Source organism: Lethenteron reissneri, chromosome 11 (genome assembly GCF_015708825.2).
Source record: "Lethenteron reissneri isolate LAM-NWPU_2019-01 chromosome 11, ASM1570882v1, whole genome shotgun sequence".
NCBI classification, from domain to species: Eukaryota; Metazoa; Chordata; class Hyperoartia; order Petromyzontiformes; family Petromyzontidae; genus Lethenteron; species Lethenteron reissneri.
The window spans coordinates 3,332,778-3,357,136 of record NC_083789.1 but is presented as its reverse complement, the minus strand read 5'-3'; the positions used below and the strand labels follow the sequence as shown (position 1 = coordinate 3,357,136).

Genomic DNA, 24,359 nt, shown 5'->3' with positions numbered 1-24,359 from the left:
AACAAAACACCTACATCAAGCAGTGGAGAGAGACTGGCTCCCAACCAAGATGGCTCCTGATATATTTAAGCAAATGCATGAATAGAGGGGGGGCTTGGTAAAACTACGGAAAAACTGCAACTTAACCTATCCATTATTTACAACAATGCATCGGCAGTAATTGCACATTCGTGTAGCAAGGTGATATTGAATCTCATTTTCCTTTAGACTCCACGGGGGTTTGGGGGGTGGGGGTAGCTCAGAGATACGCCACTTAGAAAGGCTTGAACACATTGGCCCAGCTATTATTACATGGCACGGGGAGAAGGCTCATCTGTGGCGCGGCGGTTTACGCACTGCACCCATCGTAGCTGCGACAAAGCAAGTTGGCATCCTCGGCCACGGCTATAACATCGGTAGAGAGCGCTATCCCAATCGGTTCCGGTCCCTCGCTTCACCAACCCTGCACTGGCCAGCGTGGTGAGGTATGGTCAAACAACCCGCTCTCAATACCGACATAGCATGGGTGGCGGCCTTCATACAGCAGGTCGATTAACAAATATCCAATTATTATTATCCTGACAACACTGCATGCAATAAAAACGTCATCATAATGTGCTTCACATTTTAATGGCGATTGCTCTTGTCCATAATAGAGGTAACAAGTGATATTTTTTTTAAAGCTTTCGTGACTGCAGGGATTCATATTCTTGGTTATTTCGGTAAAGTCACGTAGAAGGGAAATAATAAAATAATAAAAATATAAAACAATAAAAATTTCTCACGACGTTTCGACTGCAACACAAGCAATCATCATCAGGTGTGAAATCCACAATTGCTTGTGTTGCAGTCGAAACGTCGTGATAATTTTTATTGTTTTATATTAATATTATTTTATTATTTCCCTTCTACGTGACTTTACCGAAAGAACAAGTGATATTTTGTTTGTTAGGCTATGCCTTGTTGATGACACGCAGTGCAGTCAAAATCAGTGGAAGGTTGCATGGCTACTACCATGGTTACCGATCCATGACCTTTGCTCATCGATGCCTCCGTGAAAGAAAATAACCGCTGCTGAGAAACACTTTAAATGTGGAAGGCAAATGGCTCAATAACAAGTATCTTTGCCTTGCAAATTATTAAACAGACCCTTAAACTACATCCAATTTTACTACTCCGGTATAAAACAAGAATTTGCTGAAGCGTAAATAAAATAAAGTTGCTTTTACTGGGGCAGCTTGGGTCAGGCGGGGTAAGGCAACCATACAAGTCAGATGCTGTAAGGTTTAGAGTAGCTTGCTGGCACACTTGTGATATGAGAATAATGGCTTAGACATTCAGGCCATGGTGAAGACATTAAAGCCCTCACTGGGCTGTCAGAGCAATCTTTAGCTCAAAACACACACCACTGCCATCCTGAGACCAGGAATAAAAGGTCAATGCATTTTCTAAAATGCAAAAAAAAATAGCATAATTGTTCAACCAAAAACATGCGCCGTCTTCGTCCATGAGCATTTCAGGATCAATATCTTACAGAGAAGCTTAACTCTGTATGCACATGGGAAACTTGAAAGTGGTTTTGACTTCGATGACTCATCAGCAGAGGTTAGCCAGTCATATATTTTATTTAATCTGGGAGAAAGCTCATTTTAAGGGTAAAAACATGGGTTTTATTCAGGAAAAATACTGCTCATGATCAAAGGATCCGTGACACTCTTCAACAACCATGGGAGTAATAATACAGAAATTCAAGAAATGGATACTAATGCTTACACACACACAAACGCGCGATACTGTACAATACGCACAAGCACATTGCACCGCGTGAACCCCCTGCCCCCACGAGAGGAGGTAACAACGACGCATCGACGTTGGCATCGTGACAATTCCATCTCTAAATCGTTGGGTGGCAGGGCGAGGGTGAAAACGTCAGAGGCAGGGCCCTGCATCAACAAGCACGACACTGTAAAGTTCTCCACCCCCTATAGCATACAACAGGGGGGGGGCCCCCCAAGTACTGTTAGCGAGTATCTACGAAGGCAGGCATTTGTGGCTGTCAACATCACGCCCAGCCACCTTTATCCCTCGCACCCCCCAAGGGCTCATCTTTGCACACCGTAAAAAGAGGCACAGTAATCATGTTTAATGTTGGAGTGAAGGCCCATGGTCATAATACATCACTCCAGCGAACTCATCTTCTTGGTTCTTTCGGTAAAGTCACGTAGAAGGGAAGTAATAAAATAATAATACATAATAAAATAATTCTCACGACGTTTCGGCCAGCGAACTCGTGTCAGCGGCGAGCATTTCAGGTCGAGTTGACCTAGGGGAGGCCTAGGCCCGGTTAGGACAATCGTCACCTGGGTCGTCTCTTCCGCCCTACCCCCAACGCCGATGTTTACACGATGCACCAGCTACCCATTTGAGGTCAAGTCGATACTGTATATATATTCCTGTCGCTGGAGGTCAGCTGCGAGCGGGAGTCAAACTCGGAGGTCGCCGGGTTCGGACGTTGATGGCGCAAGCGATGAACACAACAGCTCCCCGGCTCGAGTGATCGCAATCGCACGAAGATGCCCCGTAGAGCCTTAGCAAACCTTTGGGGCAAGCGCTGGGCGGGACAGTAACCATGCAGATAGACATCGCCTCCATCGCTCAGGAGCCGTTCAGACAAATCGTCACCTGGGTGTTGGTGGCCCGTGAGCTGGAATCGAACTCGGGGTCTCTAACCGCTGCAACTACCGCTTCCCCCCCCCGCCACCCCCCCACACGCATCCACCGTATGCGTAGACGCGAAACCGATGAGTACGTCGCCAAAAAAACAGGCGTCTAGAGATGCCGTTCGCTCCGGCCCGGTTTGTGTCCGAGCGATAACGCGTGCCTGGAATTTTTCGTCTTGCGTGGTGTTGACGTTGAAACGACGAAGGCGCTGGCTATTTATTTTAGGCCGAGGGAACGTTAGGGTGCAGGCGGGGGCTCCCCGGCGGCCAGATTCGTTTGCCACTGCTTGTTGTGCATGGCCAGGCTTTTCAATTGTGTTGCCAGATACCTTTGCACAGGACACGGCCTTCGCACACGTGTTTTTGAACAAAAGATAACAACAGACACACACACACGAAGATAACGATTCACTCCCCCCACCCCCCAAACCTCCCGACGTATACCCTTACAGGCTTGTTGGGGGTGAGTGCTGTTAGCGAGTACCTATTAAGGTCAGCACCACATCTGGCCCGTCGCCTGTCTTCTCATTTGCTGATGTTTTCACGCGACACCAAACACTAATTTAAGGTCGAGTCGAGCTAGGGGAGGCCCAGGATCGGTTCAGATATCACTAACCACTGGACATCTGTGAACAAGAGCTTTATAGCTCATAGGATTCCTCCAGTTTCAATAAATATTCTGATGTTAATCATGGCCGGGAATCAACACCATGTCGCCGGGTTCATAGCGCAGTACACTAACCACGACACGACTACTCCACTCCCCAGACTTCACACACACACACACGTAACTCAGCCGTCAGGAGCACACTCCAAGCTGTCCTTGCCACCTTTTAGATTCCTTTACAGACACTTGACGTGGGTCAGCACACCACACACACACTCACTCCGGCTAACTTGGACAAACACACGCTCTCACTTGTACACACACTCGCACCACCACATGGACACTCATTTACACACACACACGGACTTCTAGTTATCCGCACACACACACATTCGTGCTGCCAAATGCTGACAATATCCGGCACTGCGCCAGGCTAGGTGGCGCTTTGAGGCCAAGGGAAATGTCATAGGCTCGCCGACAGGAAGGTTACGGGACGGACCCGATGTTATGGGTTAACTGACTGAGACGATTTTCCATTTGCATCACCCTGTCCTCCCCACTGTTTCCCTACAAGCAAACACAAACACCAGGGGGGGTTCCCGTGCAAATGCGATATATAATGACACATTTCTGCGGTTATGAAAGTTTGGCTTGACATTGTTACAATGCTATTGCTGCCTTGCTACGGATGAACGGGAAGGATTTTGAAGAATGCTCATTTGTTACAAACGAGCATAAAACAACATTTAGAATTGGAAAAGTTCACTGAATGTAAAAAAAACATTTAAAATACCTTAACGCGTCTAATTTTCATCCCGACAAGCTAAGTCAACATTCGATTGTTTTTCTATTTCGTTGGCAATTCCTTAACATAATAATAATGAAACACTATGTGCTGATATAATTATGAGTCATGCGATCCCTTTATGCAGGAAATCCAGTTATTTTACTCAAGGTTATAAGAATGAAGGCATTAGCTCTTGCACTCTTGCAACGGAGGTCACAAAAAAACTAGCGCTAAAAGGATTTTCCTCGGTGTCTGCATCCTTGGCGGCCAATTCCATCATTACGATCGTCATGTCATCCTTGTTGCACGGCTGAAAACGCTACGATGTTAAATTGGCGAATTAAACACGTGTCGGCAAAAAGTGTGAACAGCGTCCGTGCATACGCGCGATTTTTCTTCCTTGTTTGAGATGAGCGGGGTTTCTCCGCTTAAGATGTTTGGCCAATTTCTTGTGTTTGGCAAGTGGGAGGAAATTCTACCTCTCTGGGGAAACTCATATGGAGGGGGGGGGGGGGTGTTTGACTCATATGGGGAAGGTCACTCGAATGCATACGAGAGGTCAGCTTCCTATGTTGCTGTACAACCGCTTGAAAAGAAACCGTATTGGCAACAAAAAACACGGGCTAAAGTCGGCTTATTTTCATCTTCTTTGCACTCGCCAGCACGCCAGTCAATAAATGAAATCTCTACATGTTATACCAAGAGGGCTATTGGCCGAGAACAATACACACACTACACGGACAATAATCGTAATACTCGAGCCATCTGTAAATCCACTGCTGTATGATGACCCTTCCCCAGGTGATGTGGCGGGTCAATCGTGGGGACTCGTTTGACCAAGCTGGTCAGTGTGGTTGGTAGAGGCGGAGTGAGCGGGGAATTGAGTCAGATATAGCGATTGCATCGACTGCAAGAAGTTCAAAGTCACAATTCGATTCGAGACGAGACGGATTCTGTTTCGTCTCCTTTTCACCGTCTCGTTTGTGTTTGAGGCTTTTGTACAAATTTTGTTGGGACAGCTTTGACCACTCAAGTCAACCCAGACCTAACACTGGCATCCTTTTTACATCATGGGCAAACAATCGATCCTCGCTTGCACAATTCGATGCGTTTATCGCGAACGTGACAAATCTATTGCAATCAACGAATCAATTACAAATCGCTGCATGCCTAATGTGTAAACAATGTTTTTTCAAAGAAAAACGTGGACTGCCAGATTAAACGAGCATGGGGTGGTGCAGGGGATGGTGGCTCATCGTTTTTCAAAACTTGGCCAGATGTGGAAATTCCACAGTTCTCTGGTCAGGACCGCACGTTTGCGAGTTCATAAACAGACCAACTGCTGCCGATTTCCACGACGGTAGACGAAGGCTCTTATCATCTGTGTAAAGGCTGCGCACGCTGCGATTTCTCTCTATTATTAATGATTAATGACGGCAACGCGACCTTTCGATCCCTCTATCGCGGCCGGCACATGAATGCGACCCCATAAACGAGCCACCCCCGAGCCAAATGAGCCCTGCGAATGATTAAACGTAGCAGTTTTGCCACGGCGACTCCGCACAGTTGGCCCCACTTTTGAAACAATTACCGCCGCCACCTTTCCCCAGCGCAGCGGCACGGCTGGCTTCCCAACAGACCTGCTCCCACACACGCTGGCCCCGTCATTACGAAGCTCTGTTTGCGACGGCTACAGAGAAGCACCGACCCCTACTTCCACCGACTGTCCCTCTACGAAGACGAACATCAACACCGCCTGCGAGGGCCTCCTAACGATATCTGGGAAGGCCGATTACTCGGAGGCTCATTCAAGGAGAAACAATCTTCATCGCGGCGATGTCTATCTGCATAGTTACTGCCCCACCCAGCGCTTGCCCCAAAGGAAAGCCAAAGTGAAACATGCGCTGAATCAGAGGACAGCGTTCAAAAGTTGCTTTCCGAGAAGATACGAATGGATCACAGACAGGCGGAGCTGAAGGAACGTGGTCACCGGGCTGGGAAAATCGGGTGGCACTGGTGCCAGACGCAGGCCGATTGTAGTGAAGATTCCTCAGGTTCAAGGACAAGCTTGCGCTTCTTGAAGAAGCCAAAAGCCTTAAAGGGTCCAACATCTTTATCTACTTGCTGCACGTCATTGCCAGTCTCGACTACCTCCTGCTGAATGAAAAGCATCCCGCGTTGAGCTATGAAGCTCTTTTCGCAGATGTCCAAGTAGGGGTGGGTCAGCAAGTTGCAATAGGAAAACCGATAGGAGTGCAAAAGAGACAAAAGCAAGTCGCTAAAATAAACAAAATAAAAATTATTTGACGGTCAGTCATTTTCTATCTACTGCTGGATGAAGGTATTATTGCAAAATGATTGTGGTCACAGAACCAGACTTCAACCGAGGAGCAGTCACGTGGTGTGCAGGTTTTGCGATTGCATCAGTGACCAGGCACCAGGCTATGGAAGAGAAAAGGGGGCGGCAGTGGAAAATGGACAAGGAACTCGTTTCACTCACTCCCATTCTGGCGCCCCATGCCAACTGCACCGAGGCCACAGCTTACAAGGTTTGTTCCCGACCAAATCCTCACTGGGCACATGAAAAACTAGTGGCATCTACATCTAAAAGGAGATTATACAACTTGTAAATCCATTCCCTGCAATTAGTGTACACGCCGTACAACACGTTTTGGAATCGACAGGAGTAAAGTTGGACTTGTGAACAAAATAGACTTACGAACGGACCTCTGGAACGCGACTCGTTCGTAAGTGGAGGGGTCCCTGTACCACTGTGGGGAAAGTCAAGCGTGGTCGTCCTACCCTCGGGGGACTGGCTCGTGTCATGGGAACGTGGAATTTGTACCGATTGTTTAGGACTTCGAGGAATTGTCGAGCTTCGGAGGGTTCGTGATCATGGTTCGACGTTTTTAGCCGTCTCATTTTATAGTTCATTTATTTATCTCCAACTCGGTTGCAGTTTCGCTTGGGCTGCGAGGCATGGATGCAACGTTGAAAAGTGATTTGCCCGAATCGTAAATAATCGATTCTTTACGACTCGCAAACAATCGATGCAACAGCTGATTGTACGGTACTCGTATAATATCATTGCGTGTTAAGATACATATCACGGAACTGTGCACAGCCAAGGTTACACCGTGTGCCCATCAATGTTGATACGCAAATATCCAAACAGATCTCCATTTCGACCCTGACAGGCTGAAACATGTAGAGTACACAATACACAGTACCTTACACAAGTTCGTTATTCCTCTTTCGTTTCCTGTAAGCCTAAGTACAGATGCTGTATTAAGTACCTTTAGGCGACCTCTCAGTAGCTAGCGCACTGTGCGATAACCCCCGGAGGCCAGAATTAGATTCCCGCTAATATCGGAACCGGTCCCATTCCTCCCCGAGGTCAACTCGGCTCTAACAGAGTGGCCGGGTGGGGTTGTGTAATCAGCATTTGGGAGACCAAGTCGACCAGGCGCGGTACTGGCCATCCACTGCCTTACGCCTCCCTTCACATTGCTACGTCCCCAAATAAAATCCCACATCCCATCAGCCTCACAGCCTTCTGGGAGTGGATAATTTAAACAGCACTTGTTCGACACAATCAAACTCCGGAACGGTTTCTGAATTCAGTGTTTTATCAGCAGTCAGGCCTGGCTTGAACCAAATGCTTGTGGAGTTGCCAAAACAGCAAATGGGAACATTGTAAAGGGGGGGGGGGGGACAGCCAAATTATTTATTTCAGAATTGAATTGTGAAGCCGAATCGTTACAATTCATCAATTTGCATCAATTCGCTAGGGGCCGAGGAGGGGGCTATTACTGTGCTAAATTTGCCGACTGTGCACGCATCCAAACCACGACCATTTATAATTATTCACCACAGCCATTTGCGAATCCACTTGCTGGATGACAAGGTCGCTGCGCCGTTGGGTCACGAGGTTTGGTTGACCAGAGACCGCGCTTCACCACGCTGGTCAGTGCAAGTTGCTGGAGAGGGCGGCCCAGGCACGGATCCGTACGTCACTCGCCGTGGATGTTAGTAGCCGTGGCTCGGGAACCGAATTCGGGTCGCCAGGGGATTTGTCGTGCAGTGGAACAAACTTCCGCAACTGAAATTTTTTTTAATTTTATTTTACCAGGTAAGACCGCACCGAGCTATATTAGCTCTTTGTCAGAATCAACCTTGGCACCACAATTGACAGCTCAACGAAGTGGCTGATCACGTGGGCATTTCCGGCAGGCAAATTACTTGAAATGCGTGTCGATTCTAACTGTGGGAGGGAAAAGCTGCAGGACCCGGAGAAAAATCTACGCAACCACGGAGAGAGAGACACGCAGATTCCAAATATACAGCAGGCGTCAGGGTCGGGATTGAACCCACAACCTCCTGTATACCAGGCGAGGTAGTGAACATCTCTCCACCGTGGCACCCCTATGGGAGGTATCACGTTAAAATGCCATGCGCCATAAGGGAGGGGGCATTTCCAGCCAATGGCAACCAGAGATGGGACCCTCACCCCATGCTCATCTCAGCGGGCAGATCACTGTAGTGTTTGTCCACATTTCCGCATGTCTGAAATATTAAAACAACGTTTGAACAGTGGCCAAGAAGTCTCAAAAACACACAGTGGGGTCGGTATGGAGCGACAAAACACAGACACGTGACAGAGTACAGATCGTTGCTGGGATGGGCAAGCAGCCGTACACACAGGACGGGTTGCGATAGGCTTGATGCGACTCTGCTCCACGTAATTTTACCGGCAGCCAGTTATTTAGGGACCAACAAAGCACGGCTGCGAGTGTGGGGAAATTACAGTGTACGATTCACTGCGTCGCTTGAGTTTACCGTTTAGAGTCTATAAAACGGTGGCTCCAAAGGCTTTTAGTACCCCCCCCCCCCAAAATCCCAAGCCATCGCATCCCCCCCCCCCACACACACAAGGTTATTAAGGCCACAAAAAACGGAGAGATCACATGTCCACGCATCTAGTCACCGCAGCGTTAGCGAGCCATGTGTTTCACGTTGTGCCTTAGTGTGTTTTGCGTTAGTTAGGCATTTGTTTCGGATTGTGCGCGAATGTATTGTGGCCGCCGACTTTCTCCTGCACAGTATCCATGCCGCTCCCCCTCCACCGCCACCTCCCCCCAGTAAAGGCAGGTGAGGGGGGGGACACACACCCCACGAGATGAGAACCGCAGCTTTAGACGGTTTGACAAGCAGCAAGGAGGAGGATGCAATGGGACATAATTTGAAGGAGCTCATGTATCAAGCCAACATCGTGAGCGAGTCGAATAAGTAAAAATCACCTTCCTTTGGCTCATGTAGACCAAGCGTGTGGGTTGGGGGGGGGGGCAGCAGCATGGAGAGATCACACACGCACGCAGTGTACGTTCTGTACTTTTCGCTCTCGACTCCCATGTGTGCCGTTATAGGCGAGGTGGTGTGAGTGGGAGGGAGTGGGGAGTGGAGGGAGGGAGAGTGGAGGGAGGGAGAGTGGGGGGGTGAGAGACTGGGTGAGAAAGAGTTGTGATGCAGACAAACACGGGTGGTGTGGGAGTCTGTGGGGTGTTGGCGACGGTGACAAGAACCGCCGAGTGGCTTCACGCGCGGAAACGACGGCGGGCACCACCGCCGCCGCCCGACGCGTCAAAATAATCTGCCGCGTAATCGGCGTAAACTGCGCGCACGCGCGAGCCGCGCGACAGATTACGTCCCGATGGGAAACGTGTTGCCGGCAAAGGGTGAGGGAGCCCTGCGGGTGATCGCACGAGTCGGCAGTGCGAGTGAAGAGGGTGGCGTCCGAGTGGGTGCTGGAGGTAGGGCGTAAACATCGCTAACTCGGGAGACAAAGGTGGCCGGGCGTGGCGCTGGCCACCCGCCCCTCGTGTGCCGTTCTGGCCTTTTACTAGGTGCTCGCTAACAGCACTTGCCCCGATAGTCTGTCAATGCTATCAGGGGGATCTTTGTCTTTGTAGTTGAGTGGGCATCGAGGCAATGCTCATCTCATGTTAGCAGCACTGGGCCAGTGCTGACATTTCCAACATCCCTATAATGGGGGGGGGGGGGGGGGGAGGGGGGAGTCTATCCATATGGCAACCACTTTTGACTTCCCTACGAAATGATGGACATTTATATTGGCCTATCCTGACGGTGCCACAAAGTGGGGACACAGCATGGCAGAAGAGGGGAGGAACTTGATCTGCGTATCATTACGCAACTGTCAAAAAAAAAACACACAACCCGGGACACATTGGACGTCCTGGCAAGACTTCCAGATTGCTCAGGGCGGCAACGTCCTCACACAAGAGGGCAGCAATCGGGAGAGGCAGCAGCCCTGTGCGCGCGCTTTGACGTGCAGACTGCAGGGAGCTCATTACTGCTCGGAGCTTAACGGGGAACAGCCCAATGCTGTTGCCGAAAGCCCCATCGACCCTTTCCCCGCTCCGAGGCGTCCGCAAGTTGCAGGGCGGGTGTCCCATTCGCCGCTAAATCTTGGAACGCGCGAGCGGTTCAGCGTTAATTTTATTTAGAGGAGGCGTAGCGCCATTGCTTTATAAAAAGGCATTGTACCCACCGCAGAGAAGCGCAGAGAAGCGCAGAGAAGCGACCAAACTTTGCGATGGCTGGCGCCAGACTGTGTCGCACGCCCTCCCGCATGGCCCTGCGGGAGCTTCGACATGTCTTCAGACCCCAAGACGTACCGATGAAGTTAGTTTTTATTTGACCGTTTCTTCCGATTTCGTGCCGATGACGTACACGCACGTCCATCGGAAGATAAAACTGATGGCGTACACACGTACACCAATCGGAATGGGAAGGGGTTAACCTGTTTGCATGCACGTACCAGCGTGTAGAATGTGCGCACCACTTGCACACAAGAGGAACGCTTGACCAATGGCTTGGGAGATCTGAGTTCGCATAACTGCCAACCCCTTATCAGTGCCCCACCTCAATAGACACATTCGGACCTTATCGGTCACCCTGTGCACTTATAAATCTCAACGTCCGTCCTACAAAACTCGATTTCCCTGTACAGGAATATGGCTAAACCGTATGGGTTGACAGCTATGAGTTTAACACGTAGGCGAATTGCCCGATGATGCTGGATGCAATTACCAGCGAAACGTCGTACTCAAATTGTAAATGTTGTGGCTTCAACACACCGGTGGGCTAAAGCAGTGAACTATTTGTCTTTTGTCAACGTGACACTTTTTTACTGATTGGCCGTGTCGGGTGGTGGAGGGTTACGACACATTTATAAATAACGCGATCTAAACCCAAAAACGTTGATTATGAATGACAGCTATGAGTTCAACTCCTCTCAATGCACAACAATGGTCGCGAGTGGCAGTATCCGAACGTGCCCTTAAGCGATTCTACGTCGATTCGGCCTTAAAATGAGTTACTCGCCGCACCGAGATGGATGGGTGCGGAGCCGACTCAAACCACAACCTCATTGTCACTCCGACCCTAATCAGTGCTCGCCAACAGCACCTTACACACCCGCACGGAGTAGATTCTGAAGGCTGAAACGGGCATCTGTGTGTGTGCGCGCGTGTCTCATTGAACTCGTATAGACGGTGAATATTAACAGGAACTCAGGATTAGCTTCCTCGTCCTAACAGAGTGCTGGCGGACGTAGGGTACGGCACGTGAAACGACCCGCGCATCCAATCTACGTCGAAGTCCGCCGGACTCCGAGTACAAAGCGTTGTAAAAGTCAACATTAGTCGTGCGGAGACCCGAGATGGATGGGTGCGGAGCCGACCAAACCACAACCTCATTTGTCATTCTGACCCTAATAGGCGCTCGCTAACAATGCCCGCTCTAACAGTCTGAAAGCCTTAATGCGGGGGACCTTTGTGTGTTGAAAATGTGTCTGTGCATGAGGCTGGGTGTGTGCGCGCACTTGGGACCGGGTCACGAGGGAGTAGGGATCTCGCTCAGAGGCGTGCACGCGCGCGCGAGCGCACACAAAACAAAAGGACAAAGATGCCCTGTTCAGCCTTATAGACTGTCGGGGGGGAGGGGGGGGAGTTCTGCTAGTGAGCACCTATTAATGTCGGCGCACCAAACAAAAGCGGGCACCGGCACGCGCACCCAGCCGTCTTTGTATCCCCGGCGCTTACAATTCAAGCGCCGCACACCCGAAAACCGATTCAAGGCCGAAATGACCTGGGAGAAAGCCCATGCCGGATTTGCCCGCTCGTGGGATCGAACCCTGGGTTTGCCGGGGTTGAAGGCAGGAGACGCACCGCGCCACCAAGCCCGGCCGACACGAGTTCAATCCCCGGCCGCACACAACGCAGGCAGCAGCACGTGGGAAGACAAAGGCGGCCTGGGGGGGGGGGGCGTGGCGTTTGCCACACCACCCTCTCGGCGGGCGTAAACGAGTGCTCGCTAACGGCACTCAGCCCAACAGTCTGCAACGGCTACACGGGGGGGGGGAGGAGGAGGGGGGAGGTCTTTGTGCAGCGAGCGCGCGTGTGCGTGTCCGTCCGTGCCACTTGGGGATGCGAGTGGGGCTGGGTCGTCGTTACGTTTGGGAATAGGAGGTGATGAGGTCGGGACAGACAGGCGGAGGAGGAGGGAGGAGGCTGGTTGTTGGTAGCGTCTGTGTCTAGGAGTGGTGGTGTGGGTGGGTGGGTGTCGGGGAAGAGGTGGGGGGTTGGTGGTTAGGCGGTGGGAGTGGGCGGAGTGGTGCGGATATACCCGGTTTGAGGCCACGAGGGGCCACCAAAACAAAAAACCAACAAAACACGCGACAATGACAGCTGTCAGTTCCCATAGAGGGAGCACCAAAGCTCTCAACAATTCAGCCGCCCCCCCCAAACCGCACCCACCCAAAAGCTCCCCCCCCCCCCAACCTCTCCCCGAGAAGGCCACCCCACCCCCTCTCCGCCAGCCTTGCCAGATCCAGGAGGTTTATACCTCTGGATCTGAAGTGGCGGCATTGTTCCGGGCGCCTGCCGAGCTTTTCGCGAGTGCCGCCCTGTGAGCTTTTCTCCGCCAAAAAGCGTGGAGCTCCCAGCAGGGACGTGGAGTGAAACGTCGGACGTCGTACCCGATGGGACTCGCGGCACGACCGGAAAGACACGTGCGAGAGTTGTTTGCTGTGTTTTCATAAAAAAAATATTAAAATGTGAACATTTGGAATTCAATTCAAGTAATATTTTTTAACTTTACACTCGAACATGGACTGCTCTTGCTCATGACGTCACAAGATCTCGAACGTCTACCACGAGGCAGACAGACAACTGTTCTTGGTTGGTACGCCCGCAGTATTAACCAGGGCGGCCGCTAGGCTCGAACCACAAAACCACCACCACATCGCTTCTAATTGCCTCCACGACCACCAACAACCACCCCCACCACTCCAAACCTCTTCACACCACCAACAGCACTGCCACCACTCCTGGCCGCCACCTCCTCCTCCACCACCACCTCCGCTCACGCTTAAAAACAAAAGCCACGAGGCCCGGGTGGGCACTGGGTCGAACGCATCTGCGCAGCCGCCTGCGTTGCCAACTGTCGGCAGGGGTGACACGGGGTGGGTGGGTGGGGGGGAGATCGATACACTCAGCCCTGGGGGCCCCGCAGCAGTCGGCATCGATAATCGCCACTGCTGAGCACCAATTTTTTTTTTTTTACGCAGAGCAAAGCACTTAATATCCTTGTTCGGCGACCGCAGAGCACCCTTGTTAAGCGCAGATCGTTAGGATCACGCACGCACACCGGTTTTACGCCGCGTTTGTCCGTCCGTGTGTACAAGGGGCTGCTGCTGCTGCTTTGTTTTTTTTTGTTGCCGGGTTCCGGAGAGAGGAGGAAGAAAACCGCACACACCCTCCGAAACAAAAGTGACGAAACTCGGGCGACAAATCGGGTTGACGGACGCACCGACAAAGCAGACGGCGCAGGCACGGACGCAACGGCAGACAGGCTGGCAGAACGAAACAGAGGCGGACAGACCAACAGACAAAACGGATGAGAGACACCGATTGACAGACCAACAGACAAAGATTGCTAGACGAAAATACACAAAGAGATGGAGAGACCAACAGAAAGACTGACAGACAGACCGAGAGACGGACAGACCAAGAGACAGGAACGTTACGTATGCTATACAAAACCACAATTGGAGGTGTATTCTGTGATACAGTGTGTTCCATTAATTTGGAAACTCACCATAAACAGATTTTCAATGTTTTTTTTTACATGGATGTTCTTTGCGTTTTGCAGAGGTAGCGCCATTAACAGCTGGCCACCTTCATCTCCCCAGTACTGATGTTTACACACTGCACCCCAGTTGGTCATTTAAGGCCGAGTGGACCTAGAGAAGGCCCATGACTGGCTTAGACTTCAGGTCAACGATGGTGGCCGTGAGCGAGATTCCAACTTGGGCCGCAGGGTTCGTAGCGCATTAACCGCTGCACTACCCGCTCCCCAAAGACAAAGAGCCCCCTGCCCCCATCTAGCCTGTAACAGACTGTAGGGGCAAGTGCTGTTAGCGAGCACCTATGAAGGCCGGCACGGCACACGAGCGGGCGGGTGGCCAACGCCACGCCCGGACCTGCCTTTTGTCCCCCGAGGTGGCGATGTTTACGCACCGAACCGGGTGCTCATTTGAGGCCGAATAGACCTAGGGGAGGCCCAGGACCGGTTAGGATAATCGTCATTGATGTTGGCCACGAGTAATAAATCAAGCCCGTGTCGCCAGGTTAGCTACACTGCCGCTCTAACCCCCCCCCCCCCCCCACACAAACACACACATAATGTACCGCGCACTCGGTTATACAAGGAGAGAAACCACCACACGCTTTCAGGTAACACGCACACGCAGCACGGTCCGACGACACCACGAAAGATCAGGCGCGCTTGGCTGGGAAATTTACCCGCGACAGAGAGCACCACAAACGACGCAGTCACACCGGGCACCGGTTCACCTGCATTGCGAGCACGCAGCAGAACTCTCTTGCAAATGCCCACAGGAGGGAGACTTCTTTATTTATTTGTGTTTTAGTAAATGGTGTAAAAGATTTCAAGGGCTGTAAAGGGAGGTTTTGCATGGAATGCCATGACAAGCGTATTTACAGATCGTAAAATAGGTAAATGCGTGCTGGTTACTCATTCGTCCGAGGATCATTAAAAGCCTGTCAAATGATGGGGCGGGCAAGAGGATAGTTTTCCCTCTACAGATGGAGTGGCTAAGACCTCCACTGCTCAGTTTATGAGTTAATCAGAGTATTTATTTAACCTGGGAGGAATCTGACAAGCTAGAAAAGTAGGGGCAGTTCACAATGTTAACAACAAATACAAATACACAAACGGGAGCGCAACGTATAGCCAATCACTAAAAAAATATATAGACACATTCAACTAAACTAATTGTATCTTACCAGGTAAAGCCCACTATAGTATTAACTTATTTTATAGAAGCAACCAGGCCACCCACCCCCCCACCACCGTCCCCAGACGCCACCACCTACAGCCTCCATTTCGCCAAACCAACATTACCAGCGTGATGAAGTATGGCGATAAAAGAATAACCCCCTTGATCGACAAAGTATGGGGAAACCTTCATCCAGCAGTGGATTGACACGGGGCCACTAAATCACTGTACCGTTCAATTGATTAAATGGAAATGACAAATGCCCTCTGTGACTCATTGAGAACTAAACCACCCAGGCTCGGTCAAATTTAAGCGCAATTAGCGAAAGGCCAGGACAAGAAATACGTGATAAAATAAATGTCCATGTCACCACCACCAACAACACCAGCAGCGACGTTTTGTTCCATCAGTATTCCGAATCAACATTTACAGCAGCGTGTGTTTAAAAGCAGGAAAAAAACCCGTTCTGGCTTCAACTTTCTGAATCCCATCAGCAAAATGCGGCCACCAGTTAGTTGTCATCATTTTTTTTTACGAATTCCCCACGCGTGGACGGATGAGTTGGAAGCAACCTGAAGAGGGGGGGGGGGGGGGGGTAGGGCACGGGGGGGCGCATGCCCACAAACTCCACAGCTCCCAGCGGTGCTGGCCCGGCGTTTTGACCCCGGCCTCGCACCAGCCAGGCAGCCAGCCCCCCCGCGAGACTCCACCGCAGCTGTCTCGAAAGTCGACGGCAGGATAAATTTAGCGAGAAAAAGCCGGGGAGCCAGCAGCAAAAAACAACAAAACAACACGAAAGGGCGAGCAGCGTTTACCTGGCTCCGCGTTCCACGTAGGCTCGTGCCCTTGGCGATGGCAGGGAAGCAGCGGGGGGCTTGATCCGGGCCCAAAGAAGTACGTTCCCGTGTAGCTCAGGTTCCTTCCGCCGTAGGCCATGGAAGGGGTCATCGCGTCCGCAAAGCCGTGGGGTGCCCGCGGCTGCTGTGGCCGTAGCCGGGGCGGCTGCGGCGGCGGCACCACCGCAAGCCGAGACGCGAACAAGCGGGGGCCCAGCAGGGAGGGGTGCGTGCGATTGCGCCGGGAGGTCGGCGCCGGCTCCAGGGTCATCCCCGTCCTGAGCGGCCGCGCCCCGGGCCCGAGATCGTACGGCGGGCGCTTGTCGGCCGCGCGCGACCGGTCGGCGCCCGGCCGCTTCGTCGACAGGTCCAGCGGGACGTCGTCGTCTACCGCCGACGACGACGCCGACGAGGTCGCCGGTACGAAGTCCACGCCGCCCGCCGTTACCGACGGCTGGAAGCCGACGCCGGTCAGGAAGCATCCCGAGTACGGGACGGAGAAGGAGGGGGGCGGCGGCGCGATACGCCGGCAGTCCAGGGGCTCGGCCGGGGGGCTCCACGGCACCTGCGGCAGCGTCCCGGGCGTCTGCTGGTAGCCCACGCCCTGCGCCGCCAGGACACCTTCGCCCCCGGACTTGCTCTGCAGCACGGCTCCCGACGCCGCCGCCGACGCCACCGACAGAATGGGCGGCGTGGCGGAGACGACCACGGGAGGCCGCCTGCAGTCCCGGATCGCGGCTAAGGGGCACTTGCAGGCGTCGGCGCGCGAGTTGGCGAACGCCTCGGCCTCCGCCCGCTCCACTCCCGGGGCACCGCCGGCGACGGCGGAGGCGGGCGGGTGCAGGGAGGCCGCGTCCGTCTCGGACAGCATGGAGCCCTGCGCTAGAGAGCAGTCCTGGCCCGGCCCGGCCGACGCTGCCAAGCACGGGCTGCGTCTGTTCACCAGCGTGCTGCTGCCCCTCGGCTGCTGCTGCTGTTGTTGCTGCTGCTGCCGCTGCTGCACTCCACTACCACCGCCGCCGCTGGCTGTCGCTCGATGCCTCTCGGGCACCGGCGGCGCAGGCTGCGGAGCGCACGGAGCGGCCAGCGCCAGGTCGTCGTCGTCACGCTCCAGCAGCAGGTTCACCAGCGCCTCCGCGTTCAGGCTGGCCACCCGGCGCTTCCTCACCGGCTGCCCGTCGTCGGGCGCCTCCCGCAAACCGCGCCACCGGTGGTTCGGCTCGTGCTGCTGCTGGCCGTGGCCGCCGTGAGCGCGGCGACGGACGCCCGGCAGGCGGGCGGCCCAGCCGCCGACGTCATAGCCGTCCTCCTCCTCCTCGTAGTCGTCGTCATCATCGTCGTCCGAGCTGGGAGCCCCTCGCCGCTTGTGGCTCCTGCGCGCTGCCCCGCGCGGGGGGCCGCACGCGAAGAGCGCGACGGCCGCCTTGCGCTTCCTGGGCGCCACGTCGGCGGCGCTCAACCCCTTGGCACCGCAGTCTCTCGTCGCGCGCAACGAGCCGCCGTCGCCCTCCTCCGCACGCTCGCGCTGCTGCAGCTGCAGCTGCTGGTGCTGCTGGTAGGAAGGCGGTGGGGGTCGCGGCGGCGAGGGCACGAGCCCGCCATCGCCCTTGGGCGCATCAGACGACGCTCCGGCCAAGCGGAAGGCCGAGAACCGCTTGCGCAGGGGGTAGGTCTTCCACACGCCGCTCGAGTGCGAGGAGTCATCGACGTCGCCCCTCCTCGCCGCGGTCGCGACGGCGGCAGCGGCGGCAGAGGCGGCGGCCGCCCTACTCGCCTGCTGCAGGTCGCTGTCGCAGGGCGGGCCCAGCCACACCTGCAGCAGGGGGCTCTGCATGTGGCTGTGCGCGCGTCCCGCCAGGGCTGACGCCATCGCACCGCCTGCGCCCCTGTGGAGGAGAGGCGTGCACGGTGGCAGGCGGGGGGGCGGGGAGCGGGTTCTGTTAGACTCTTCGGGCACCAGCGCCCGCTATGGCCCTACCTGCTGCTAGAGGCACAGCGCAAGCAGCACACGTACGTACCGACGCCGTCAGAAAATGCGCACGCCGCTGTTGGGTGCTATCCATGTGTAAACCACGATTATTCTTATTACACGAATTTAGAATTTCATTTCTCCAGCACTGGAGTGCATGTGCCGTGTACGAATGTGCAGCCCCTTGCAAGAGCAAGTGGTCAGGTGTGGCCACATCTCTGGGTACTTAAAAACTATAAACGGTTGTTTATAAGGCCCACTGAGCTGTACAACTCTTTTTCAGAGGTGACCTGGCCACACATGATAGCTTGTTGATTCTAAATGGAGGGAATAACCAGAGGACCCGGATAAACATCCACACAACCACGGGGAGAACACGCAAACTCCAAATATACAGCAGGCATCGGGGGTGGGGATCGATCCCACGACCTCCTGTGTACCAGGCGAGGCAGTTAACAGCGCGCCAACGAGATGTTCTCCGTGGTGCATCCTCAGCCAATCAATCATCCAATTTCCTTCCGCTGATTCAGACTCTCCGGGAAAGAAGGGGGCTCATCTTGTTGATAGCCAAGCTTAATTCACTGCCGCACACGTACGCGCACGCACATAGACAAAGACCCCCGTATAGCCTCTTCAGGCCGCTGGAGCAAAGGGCTGTTAGAGAGAGCGCATATGGTGCAAAGGGCGGCAGTGTGGCCAGCACCACGCCTGGCTAACCTTTGTCTGCCCATTGCCGAGGTTTGCATGCTGCATTAGGTACTCATTTCAGGCCGAGTCAACCGAGGGGAAGCCTTGGATTGGTTCTGATAATCATAACTGATATAGGCCATGGCCTGGAATCCAAGTCGGGTCCACCTGGATCGTAAACGCAGCTCGCCACAACTACCGTGTCAGCGCATCAACATCACAAACACACCACATGGGCAAAGACCCCACCACCCCCCCCCCCCCCCCCCGTCTAGCCATCAAGACTAAGACAGGGCGAGTGCCCTCACACGCACGCACGCAAAGTCTCTATGCAGATGCGATGGCCGGCGTTTGCAATATCCCTGAGAATCCGGTGAGCGATCGGAACGCAAGCGTGGCTAACGGGGCCCGCCGGCATCTGTATCCCGCGCGTGCGCGCCACTCGCAGAGGAGGAGGGCGCCGACGGGAGGTGCCAAGAGGAGGGTCGGGCGGGCGGGCGGTTCGCACAGGTGGCGGGAATTAAGAGCGAAGGAGCATTCCGTTTGTCTTGTAAGGAGACGAGCCAGACGAAACCGCCCGGCTCTGTCAGGGCCCATTACTTAGTCCAGTAAGGGGGGGGGGGGGGGGGGAGGCAGTGTGCGAGAGATAGCGGAACGGAGCGGAGTGGTGGGGGAGTGTTGAGTGAGTGAGCGTGTGTGGGTGTGTGGGTGGGTGACCGAGTGCTTTGGCGAGTGGGTGGATTGCCAAGTGACCGCTCAGGCGTGTGGTGGATTGGTGAGTGAGCGAGGGGGTGGATTGGTGAGCGAATGAGTGGACCGATGACTGAGTGAAGTGAGTCGGTGAGTGGATAGGCAAGTGGGTGGACCGATAAATGAGTGGATGGATGGGACTGGTGAGTGAGTGGATAGGGAAGTTGGTGAATTGGCAAATGAGTGGGGTGGATGGATTTGTGACCGAGCGAGTGAGTCGGTGGGTGGAGTGGCGAGTGAGTGGATGGAATGGTGAGTGAGTGGTTGGGTGGATGGTAAGTGGGTGTATCGTGGAGCGAGTGAGGTAATGTTTGAGTGAATGATTGGATTGCTGTCGAACGAGAGTGATTGGATTATTCTTTGAAGGTGTGGGTCGGTATTTGAGGAAGCGAGTGTTTGACAGTGTGACCTAGTTTGTGGATTTGTGAGCGAGATAGTGCGATTGAGAGAGCCGGTGTCAGATTTAACGCCTGAGTTAGTGGGTTGGCGTTTTGTTACAGCACTTGAGTCGACGAGTCCATGAGTCACTGGTTTTCACACGTTCCGGTGTTCGGTGGGAGCGAATACTCGCACGAAGCAGCTTGTCAAAATCAGAGTCTTTATTTAGACTGCAGAAGGAATCCGTTGAGGTATGAAGCTCTGTTTCACGGATGTCCAGCATGTGACCGACTTGCCATGAAGGGGTAGTGACCGCGAGCAGGAAACCAACCAGGTGAGCGAGTGAGTGAACGAACGGACGCCCACTCCCCATATCGCGACCGAGCGTTTCCACGCCACGTTTGACCGCCGAGCGATCAGCCGCCCTGGCCTCACCGACCTCGGGTTTTTCCCGGCCAGCTGTGGGCCAAGCCTCGGCCTCCACGGAGGCTCGCGAAAGACGATGACACCCGGAGCACGTGCGGCAGCGAGCGCCACACAAAGCCAAAAGCGTAAAACTCCCCCTGCTAGGATCGAGTGCTATTAGAGAGCACCTCCAAAGGTCAAAGACAAAGATCCCCTCCACACCCCCCACCCTCACCCCATAGCCTGTGCAGGCTGTTGGAGAGAGTGCTGTTCGCGAGCACCTGTGAAAGCCGGAACAGCACACAATATTTTTTCTTTACAATTTTTATTTTACCAGGTAAGGCCCACCGAGTTGTACAGCACTTTTTCAGACGCGACATGGCCACACGTAATAGCTCAAAGTTTATAGCAGCCAAACCCTCTAAACGCACGTGGATTCCAAATGTGGAGGGAATAACCAGAGGACCCGGAGAAACATCCCTCCAAATATACCAGCGTCAGGGTCTGGATCAAACCCACGACCTCCTGCATACCAGGTGAGGTAGTTAACATTTCACCACGTTGGTGTCGCTAACACCATGCCCGGCCGCCTTTGTCTCCCCAGCGCTGTCGTTTACACACACCTCATCACATTCTTGCTCGTTTAGGGCTGTGGAAGGCCGAGTCAACCTAGCGGTAGACGAGCACTGGTTCTGGACACCGTGTATCAGTGAAATGGAGCATGGCCAGAAGCTGAACCCGGTGCATTAACCACCGCGTTTGCTTCTCAACGACACACGCACGCACGCAGGCAGGCAGGCACGCGTACGTGTGCACGCGTACGTGTGCACGCAGGCGTGTGCACGCACCCACACAGAGATGGCCCATGTAGCCCTGCATGACTGTCGGGGCGAGCGCTGTTAGCGAGTAATTATTAAGGGCTGAACGGTACAAAAGTCAGTGGTGCGGTAAGGGTTACGCAGGATTGGGTTTTGAGTCACCCCATTGCAGTTCCTTTAAACACCGTACTATATACTCGTTTAAGGCCGAGTCGACCTATGGGAGGGCTCGCGACCGGTTCAGATAGGTTTAGATCATTTGCGTTGGTTGTTAGCCATGTAACTGGGAATTGATTTCAGGTGGCCGGGATTTGCAACGCAGTGCGCTAATCACTGTGCTCGCGCGCTCCCCACAGATACACACGCTCACATGTGCACAAAGACAAAGATCCCCCGTGTGGCCTCAGACTGTTGGGGCAAGCGCTGTTCGCGAGTGGCGCTTATGAAGGCCGGCACGGCACGCGACGGGGTGGGTGGCAAACACCACGCCCGACGGCCTTGGTCTCCCTCGTGGCGATGTTTTACACGCCGCACCAGGTACTCGCATTTGAGGCCGAGTGGACCACGCACCTGCACACGTTCCAAAGCCTTGCAGAGGGAAGCTCAAGAAAGCACACGGCAGCGGCCCACACACGCACGCGCAGGACGGCAGAACGAGCCGACAGGGAGGGTTGTTTTTTTTTTATGGTCGGCACGAACATTACATTGCCATGGAAGTGTGCAGGCGGTGCAATTGCACCGCGGTACACGGGCCGAATGGGCCCAAGGCAACGGGGCTACAAAAGGAGGGGTGACGGAGGATGGAGGGGGAGGGCCCGCAACGCCATTTTATAGAGGGCTCGTGCCACGGACACCACTGGCCTACACAGAGGCCTACAATCATGCGACAGAGGCCTATCGGTCTTACACAGAGATCCAGGGACACGATAACGATGCTACCGATGGTAACGGTGGCGGGGTGGTAGGGGGGCAGGCGCCCGTTCAACAAGACCTCCACTAAGCGGACGTCTTGTCAAGTCCTATTTAAAATCAGGGCTGCGTGCCGACCCCCCCCCCCCCCCCCGGCCGCAGCTCTCGCTGCCACTTAACGGTCCCCTTTGCTCTCACCGCCTCCTCCCACCGTCAAGGCGCAGAGAAATGCAGGCGGCCTCCCTCCTCCTCCTCCTGCCGCTGCTACTCTTCCTCGAAAAACAGCCGGGCCACGAGTCCAATCAATCAGCGCGCGGCAGGCAAAGCAGAGGGAGTTATCGGGAGGGATGTTACGGCCGCTAAATTGGAGGGGAAGGGATGCTCGGGTTGGAGGGTGGGGAGGGGGCCGCGTTGGTGAGGTGCAGGGGATGGAGAAATCTCTTGGATGCAATTTATTTATTTAATTTTGTGATCTGCCCCCCAAGTGTCGAGGCCGATCTCCAATGGCCACACACGAGTGTGAGAAGTTGTCCGCCACCCCGCCTCGTGCGTGCGTCCGGGTATCACGCACGCGACCCGCTGTCGATTTAGCCAGCAGTCGTACTCTAAGTCTGTGGATATCATTTTGGCATTCACGTAGTCCAGTTGACTAAAGCAGTACAATATTTAGGCTAATCTTCGCGCTTAAGTGTTACCACTGCAAGGTGTGTGTGCGTGGGTCGTGTGTAGGCCTTCATTAGGTACTCGCTAACAGCCTGGTGCGGTGTAAACATCGCCACTGGGGAGACAAAGGCGGCCGGGCGAGGTGTTGGCCACCCACCCGCTCGTGTGCCGTGCTGGCCTTCATAGGTGCTCGCAAACAGCACTTGCCCCTACAGTCTAAGGCTATATGGGGGATCTTTGTCTTTGTGGTCGTGGGGGATTCTGTACTTCTAGCACGCTGGTCAGTGTGGTTTGGTGAAGGCCGGGAGCATAGCTGTTGGAATTTAGAACTATGGCATCCACGATGCATTGTGCAGCACTGCCCCTCCACTATGCCCACCACATAGCCCCGAAGCCTATAGCACCCTAATTTGTGCAAGGTCACCCCTACCACCAACACCAGCACTAACCGGTCTCAAAATCCTGCTTGGCTTCGAAAAGTTGGAGAGACTGGGCAAATCCCAGGTGGTTTGATCAAAAGAACCATCCTGCATACGGAGGGGGGTTGGAGGACGATGTTCGAGCCAGGGGTGCGAATTCCACATTACTATTGCAGGGGCCAGTCTATCCATAACGCAACCAAAGAGCGAGGGGGAATATTTTGCACTCCCGTGCTTTCGGCGAGACGGCGGTTGGATTTGTCGTACAATTGCTTCCCCGAGAATTGCGTTCATCGGAACTGCAGCGGCCCGGGCAACTCCGATGGGGCCCATTGTGCTCGCCTCGGCACATTATCTTCATAATAGAAAGGGGGCAATTGTTTAAGAACGGCACTTTCATGTCATAACCTCCATATGACCCCCATTAAAAAAATATTTGCGGAAGTGGCACAGCCTTTAAAAAAAAAACATTAATTAGTGCCCCGCTTTATTTGTATGTTTTTTTTCTTTTCTTCAGCCAATGGGACAAAAGGAGGGTTGAGGAGCGTGGGGGGGTGATTTTGGTGTGGGTGGGTAGCAGCGGAGAGCAGGGGTGGAGGCGGCCGTGGGGCGGAGAGGTGAGTAAGGTCAACGGTGGCTGCAGGTTATTTGGCGTTTGCCGAGCGGTCCTGCGCGGCAGGTGGAGACGCGGCCAATTATCAGCGGGCGGGGAGGGCGGGGGAGACTACCAGGTGCACAGACACCGCAGCAAGTCTCAGACCACAGGAGGAGGGAGGGGAGGGTCACATGTACGTATCTCGGTGTGGATACGAGCCTCGGGCCCTCCCCCCGGCAGTTCCGTTCGTGGGGCCAAGCCGCCGCGGGGTCTTCTACGCGGCCCAGGAGGGCGCACGCAGCTCACCGCTCCAGGGGCCAGCGGAGAGCGCGGGGGAGTTCTCTACCGCGCGCCACAACGCAGCGGCGGCAGCGGCACCGGCTTGCATTTACAAACGCGTCTAAATGCAAATGCTCCACCTCAATAGACTGCACACAGATGACCGTGGGTGGGT

At 54.1% G+C, this 24,359-nt stretch overlaps 1 protein-coding gene across 4 annotated transcripts in view; it reads right to left on the bottom strand.

Annotated features, from left to right (window-relative positions):
• LOC133341289 (uncharacterized) overlaps nt 1-24,359 on the bottom strand; it is an 81,031-nt gene that overhangs the window by 29,480 nt on the left and 27,192 nt on the right. For all 4 annotated transcript variants that reach the window (XM_061549805.1, XM_061549803.1, XM_061549802.1 and 1 more), the window contains exon 2: nt 16,292-18,198. In XM_061549805.1, coding sequence (XP_061405789.1) covers nt 16,292-18,182 — 1,891 coding nt within the window. In that variant the 5' untranslated portion in view covers nt 18,183-18,198. The remainder of the gene's footprint in view (nt 1-16,291; nt 18,199-24,359) is intronic.